This window comes from Oxyura jamaicensis, chromosome 33, assembly GCF_011077185.1.
Source record: "Oxyura jamaicensis isolate SHBP4307 breed ruddy duck chromosome 33, BPBGC_Ojam_1.0, whole genome shotgun sequence".
Taxonomy (NCBI): domain Eukaryota; kingdom Metazoa; phylum Chordata; class Aves; order Anseriformes; family Anatidae; genus Oxyura; species Oxyura jamaicensis.
The window spans coordinates 591,696-597,773 of NC_048924.1; the positions used below are offsets into that span (position 1 = coordinate 591,696).

General features: G+C 67.1%; 1 protein-coding gene across 2 annotated transcripts; it reads left to right on the forward strand.

The window, feature by feature from the left end:
• On the forward strand, nt 1–5,726 carry DDX23 (DEAD-box helicase 23). Of its 2 annotated transcripts, none has more exons than XM_035308974.1 (17): nt 1–146; nt 393–610; nt 727–825; nt 997–1,093; nt 1,208–1,273; nt 1,403–1,541; nt 1,656–1,789; nt 1,873–1,985; nt 2,083–2,226; nt 2,396–2,621; nt 2,783–2,928; nt 3,062–3,239; nt 3,371–3,613; nt 3,760–3,911; nt 4,065–4,173; nt 4,521–4,695; nt 4,801–5,726. In XM_035308974.1, the coding sequence occupies exons 2-17, from the start codon at nt 393–395 to the stop codon at nt 5,022–5,024; spliced, it is 2,463 nt and encodes an 820-aa protein (XP_035164865.1). In that variant the 5' UTR covers nt 1–146; the 3' UTR covers nt 5,025–5,726. The 2 variants fall into 2 exon arrangements, with proteins under 2 accessions (XP_035164865.1, XP_035164866.1); XM_035308975.1 differs by having other exon boundaries at nt 1,659–1,789.
• Nucleotides 5,727–6,078: the final 352 nt, after the last annotated feature.

The window sequence follows — 6,078 nt, forward strand, 5'->3', positions numbered from 1 at the left end:
GGGAGTTGTAGTCCGTTCGCGGGGAGGGTTGCAGCGTGGGCTGCTGGGAGTTGCAGTCCCCGGGACTCGCCTTCCCGGCGTGCCCCGCGGCGCTCAGCGGCGGTCATGGCGGCGGTGGCTGCGCGGCGGAGCTGAGGCCTGCGGCGGTGAGACGGGGCCGGGGCTGACGGGGGTGGGGGGAGGACCCACAGGAAGGCCCCGGGGATCCTCCCTGGACCGGGGGGGAGTCTGCAGGACCCCGCCGCCGCCTCCCCCGAGCCGGGCTCGCAGGCAGGGCCCGGTCCCCACTGTCCCCCCCCGGTCCCCGGTTTTGCCCGGTCCCCGGCCCCCGGTTGTCCCCCCGGTCCCCGGTTCTGTCCCGGCGCCCCCCCCGCTGAGCCCCCGTCCCTCAGATGGCTGGAGAACTGGCGGATAAGAAGGACCGGGACGCGTCGCCCGTCAAGGAGGAGAGGAAACGCTCCCGTTCCCCGGACAGAGACCGCGACCGGGACAGGGACCGCGACCGGGACCGCAAGGGGTCCCCCGGCAAGGATAGGAAACGGCACCGGTCCCGGGACAGGAGGCGAGGCAGCCGCTCCCGGTCCCGGTCCCGCTCCAAGTCGGTAGATAGGTGAGCCCCGTGGGCCTCTTACGAATCGTTTTCCCCCCCTTGGGGGCCCGTGGAAGCCCCAGAAGGGGCCGAGGAGACGGACACGGGGGCCGCACCGTCACCGTCCCCTTCCGCAGGGACCGCCGGCACAAAGACCGAGATCGTGACCGGGGCAAGAAGGACCGGGACCGGGAGAAGGATGGGCACCGGCGGGACAAGGACAGGAAGCGATCCAGGTGAGCGGCCTCTCGTCTCGGGGTGGCTGTGGCCCCGCTTTGCCGCCGTGTGGCAGCGTCCCGGGCTCTGCTCGGGGGGGTTCCCCCCATTGGAGGGGACGGGGTGGTCTCGGGGCTGTGTTCAGTGCCTGATTTCCCCCCCCCCCTCCCTTTTTTTTTTTTGCTTGGAAGCTTGTCCCCAAGCAGGGGCAAGGACTCGAAGTCCCGGAAGGAGCGGGACTCGCGGAAAGCGGAGGAGGAGGAGGAGAATGCGCTGAAGAAGGAGAAGGTGAGGGATGGGGTCTGGGATCACAGCTCCTGCAGCGCTCGGGGTGCCTCTGCCGAAGCAAACGTCCCCCCCCCCGCCCCGGGGGCTGTTAACCATCCGGCCCCACGTTTGCAGGCCCAACCCCTGTCCTTGGAGGAGCTGCTGGCGAAGAAGAAAGCTGAAGAGGAGGCAGAAGCTAAGGTAGGAAGGGGACTGCTCCCGTCCCGCAGAGTCCCAGCCGTGGCAGCTGTGTCAGGGTGGGTGGCTGGAGTGGGGCGTCGTGTCCTGGGGTGGCCAGGCCAGGTTTGAGGCTTCTTTTTCCTGCCGCAGCCCAAGTTCCTGTCCAAGGCCGAGCGGGAGGCAGAGGCTTTGCGGCGGCGGCAGCAGGAGGTGGAGGAGCGGCAGCGGCTGCTGGAGGAGGAGAGGAAGAAAAGGAAGCAGTTCCAGGAAATGGGGAGGAAGATGCTAGGTAAGGTGTCGTCCCTGCCTGGGCGTGAGGGGCTGTGGTGGGATCCCACCCCCTGGAAGCCTCCCAGCCTCGCCGTGGGGTGCTGGGCTCTGAGGTCCTTCCCCTGCTCCCCAGAAGACCCCCAGGAGCGTGAGCGCAGGGAGCGCCGGGAGCGCATGGAGCGGGAGACCAACGGCACGGAGGATGAGGAGGGCAGGCAGAAGATTCGGGAGGAGAAAGACAAGAGCAAAGAGCTCCACGCCATCAAGGTGCTGCTGGGGGCTGGCCTTGGGGGCACCGGGGGGGCTGGAACGCCTGGGTTCCCGCCCTGCTGATGCTCCGCTGCCCGCAGGAGCGCTACCTGGGAGGGGTGAAGAAGCGGAGACGCACCCGGCACCTGAACGACCGCAAGTTTGTCTTTGAGTGGGATGCATCAGAGGACACGTCCATTGACTACAACCCGCTGTGAGAGCCTGGGGGTGCCCCGAGGGGGGTGCTGGGGTGCCCTGGGGGGGTGCTGGGCAGCCTCAGCCCTCCCCCTGACGCTCCTGCCCTACCCTAGGTACAAGGAACGGCACCAAGTGCAGCTGCTGGGCCGGGGCTTCATCGCAGGGATCGACCTGAAGCAGCAGAAAAGGGAGCAGTCGCGTTTCTACGGGGACCTGATGGAAAAGAGGCGAACGCTGGAGGAGAAGGAGCAAGAGGAGTGAGTGCGCTTAGCTGGGGGGGAGAAGCTGGGAGGGCGCGGAGCTGGGGGGTGGCACCGGGCTGCAGCGCATCCTCCTGTAGGTGGAGGGACAAATCCCGTGTCCCCGGAGGTACGGGGTGAACCCTGTCCCCTTCTTCGCCCCCCCCCCCCCCCCCCCCCCGCTCAGGGCCAGGCTGCGGAAGCTGCGGAAGAAGGAGGCCAAGCAGCGCTGGGATGACCGCCACTGGTCCCAGAAGAAGCTGGACGAGATGACAGACAGGGACTGGCGTATTTTCCGTGAGGACTACAGCATCACCACCAAAGGGGGCAAGATCCCCAACCCCATCCGCTCCTGGAAGGACTCATCCCTGCCTCCCCACATCCTGGAGGTCATCGACAAGTGCGGCTACAAGGTGGGCGCGGGGAGCAGGGGCTGCTGCTGGCAGACCCAGACGCTCCTCCTGGGGAGCAGGCTCTCAGGATCGGTGCTCCTGGCTCTTTTTTTTTGGGGGGGGGGGGGGGGGATCTGTGCAAGGGGAAGTTCTGCTCCCAAAACCACCTCCCTCCTCTCCAGGAGCCCACCCCGATCCAGCGCCAGGCCATCCCCATCGGCCTGCAGAACCGCGACATCATCGGCGTGGCCGAGACGGGCAGCGGCAAAACGGCGGCTTTCCTCATCCCGCTGCTCGTCTGGATCACGACCCTGCCCAAGATCGACCGGTAGGCGGGACGGGGCCCCGGGGGCGAGGCGGGACGGGGCCCCGGGGGCGAGGCGGGACGGGGCCCCGGGGATGCTGCGGTGGGGGGCAGTGCATCCCCATGGGTGACGTGGCCGTATCCTTCCTGCTTGCAGGATCGAGGAGTCGGACCAAGGTCCCTACGCCATCATCTTGGCCCCTACTCGCGAGCTGGCCCAGCAAATCGAGGAGGAAACCATCAAGTTCGGGAAGCCGCTGGGCATCCGCACCGTGGCCGTGATCGGAGGAATCTCCCGCGAGGACCAAGGCTTCCGGCTCCGCATGGGCTGCGAGGTGAGGGTCTGGAGGCCCCGGAGGGTCTGGAGGCCCTGGAGGGTCCTGCGGCGGAGTCTGGGGGCACCACCAGCCCCCCCGTAGGGGCCAGGTCACGAGCAGGCTGCAGCCATCAACCTTCTCGCCCCCAGATCGTCATCGCTACCCCGGGGCGTCTCATTGACGTGCTGGAGAACCGCTACCTGGTGCTGAGCCGCTGCACCTACGTGGTGCTGGACGAGGCGGACCGCATGATCGATATGGGCTTCGAGCCCGACGTGCAGAAGATCCTGGAGCACATGCCCGTCACCAACCAAAAACCCGACACGGACGAGGCTGAGGACCCCGAGAAAATGCTGGCGAACTTCGAGTCGGGGAAGCACAAGTACAGGCAGGTGGGTGCGGGCAGGAGCCCGGGGCAGAACTGGGGGTCCCGTCGCGGAGAAGGGACAATTTGGGGGGCTTTGGGGAACAAGATGAGAGAGCGGGGGGTGCGTTCCCACCCCAAGGGGCCGCTGCTCACCGCTCCCTTCCCTCGCAGACCGTCATGTTCACGGCCACCATGCCACCGGCGGTGGAGCGCCTGGCCCGCAGCTACCTCCGCCGTCCGGCTGTGGTCTACATCGGCTCCGCCGGCAAGCCGCACGAGCGGGTGGAGCAGAAGGTCTTCCTCATGTCGGAGTCGGAGAAGAGGTGCGGAGAGGAGGGGTCTCGGGGTGGTCGGGGGCGTTTGGGGGCGAGGGAGCTCCGTGGGGGGGGGGTGATGTGGGACCCTGGAGAGCGGAACGGCTCCCGCGGGGCACCGCAGCTTCTCCCCTCCTTGCCTAATTCTCTTCCTCCCAACAGGAAGAAGCTGTTAGCCATCCTGGAACAGGGCTTCGACCCGCCCATCATCATTTTTGTCAACCAGAAGAAGGGCTGCGACGTGCTGGCGAAGTCGCTGGAGAAGATGGGGGTGAGTGCGGGCCGGAGCCTCGCGCTTCGGCGGTGGTTGTCATCCCAAAGCCCTCCTCTCTCTCTCTCTCTCTCTCTCTCTCTCTCTCTCTCTCTCTCTCTCTCTCTCTCTTTCCCTCCCTCAACCAGAAGCTTTTGCATTTCTGTGGTGCTGTCCCCAGGCCCCACGGGTCCCAGCGATTTGTCCCGGGGCCAAATCATCGCAGGGATTTGACCCGTCCTGTCCCTGGTGTCACTGCGTGGTCACGCTCGACGCGCTCACGGGAGCGTGGACGCCCCGCAGCTCCCCTCTGGTCCTCCCAGGCTACATTTCCCCCCCCCTCTGACCCCCCCCCTCTTGTCCTGCAGTACAACGCCTGCACCCTGCACGGCGGCAAAGGCCAGGAGCAGCGAGAGTTCGCCCTCTCCAACCTGAAGGCAGGGGCCAAGGACATCCTGGTGGCCACGGACGTGGCCGGCCGTGGTATCGACATCCACGACGTCTCCATGGTCGTCAACTACGACATGGCCAAGAACATCGAGGGTGAGCCGGGGGCCTGGTTTCGGCTAGGACGGTTAATTTTTTTTTTGGGGGGGGGTTGGCACAGGGTGGAATGGCCCTGCCTGACCCCCCCCCCACCCCCTGCAGATTACATCCACCGCATCGGGCGGACGGGCCGAGCGGGGAAGAGCGGCGTGGCCATCACCTTCCTCACCAAGGAGGACTCCACCGTCTTCTACGACCTGAAGCAGGCCATCCTGGAGAGCCCCGTGTCCTCCTGCCCCCCCGAGCTGGCCAACCACCCCGACGCCCAGCACAAGCCTGGCACCATCCTCACCAAGAAGAGGCGGGAGGAGACCATCTTCGCGTGAGGCCCCGGGGATGGTGTCGGCCTCTCGGCCAGCGCTCTGGGGACAGCGGGACCACCGAGGGCACCACCGAGGGCTGCCGGGACTTTGCTGGCTGCTCCTTCCCCCGAGCCCCAGGCCCCAGTGCAGCCAGGACTGCTGACGGCAGGGACCGGGGCCGGGACTGCCCCGAAACGTCCCCTGCGTGCTCCCGGTCCCTCTCCCTGCGTTCACCGTGGACTTGTGGAGCTGCCGGAGGCTGTTTGGGGGCAGGTTCCTCCCTGCCCACCTGCTGCCCAGGCAGGTTCGGGGCTGGGTTCCTTGCGCTGGTTTGTAGCCAGGGCTGTCCCTGGAGCCGTGTTCCTTTCATCCCTTTTTTAGCTAAACCTCCAAGCTGCGGGAATAAACCTGCAGCAGCGTTGCCAGGTGTCGCCTCCCCGTGCTGTCCGTTTCTGTGGCGCCGCCTCACGTCCCTGGCTGGCAGCTTCCTGCGCCCTTCCCCGCACCCTGAGGTGCTCAGAGCCGGCAGCGCCCCTAAAAGAAGAGCCTTTGAGCCCTGGGTCCCGTCCCTCACCCAGCCCCGGTGCCTGCGGTCCCCGTGCTGCAGCTTTCCCCCTTCCCCAACCGCCAGAAAACCGGACACCGCTGCCTCCGAGCACGCTCGTGTTTCTGAAACAAGTTACAGGGAAATCAGTGCTTTCTACAAAAAAAAGAAATTATAACAAATCTGTGGCTCCCACCCCTTCCCCTCTGCCGGCTGGGGACGGCTCCCTGCCAAGGGCCCCCCGGGGACCCTCCGCGGAGGAGCAGCAGCCGCCGGCCGAGGGCCGTGGGCGCCGTATTTACAGGACTGCGGTGACGTGCGGGGACGGGGGGCGGTGGGGACGGGGCAGCGAGTGCAGGCGTGGGCCCGCCGCCCTTTGTGGGGTCCAGCAGCACCACGCGGGGTCCGTCTGTCCCCCTCTGTCCCCGGGGGGAGGAAGCGGGTTCGGCTACTGTGAACGGGGCAGGGAGAAATCGGTGCAGAGCGAAGCGACTGGTGCGGCCCCCTCCTCCGGGGGGGGGGGTCCCATGCAGG

Bases quoted from the DNA above. Each gene is read 5' to 3' on its own strand.
- DDX23 (XM_035308974.1), top strand. From the start codon at position 393: ATGGCTGGAGAACTGGCGGATAAGAAGGACCGGGACGCGTCGCCCGTC. The intron at 2,227-2,395 runs GTGAGTGCGCTT...CCCCCCGCTCAG, and splicing joins GAGGAGAAGGAGCAAGAGGA to GGCCAGGCTGCGGAAGCTGC. The intron at 3,614-3,759 runs GTGGGTGCGGGC...CTTCCCTCGCAG, and splicing joins GGAAGCACAAGTACAGGCAG to ACCGTCATGTTCACGGCCAC.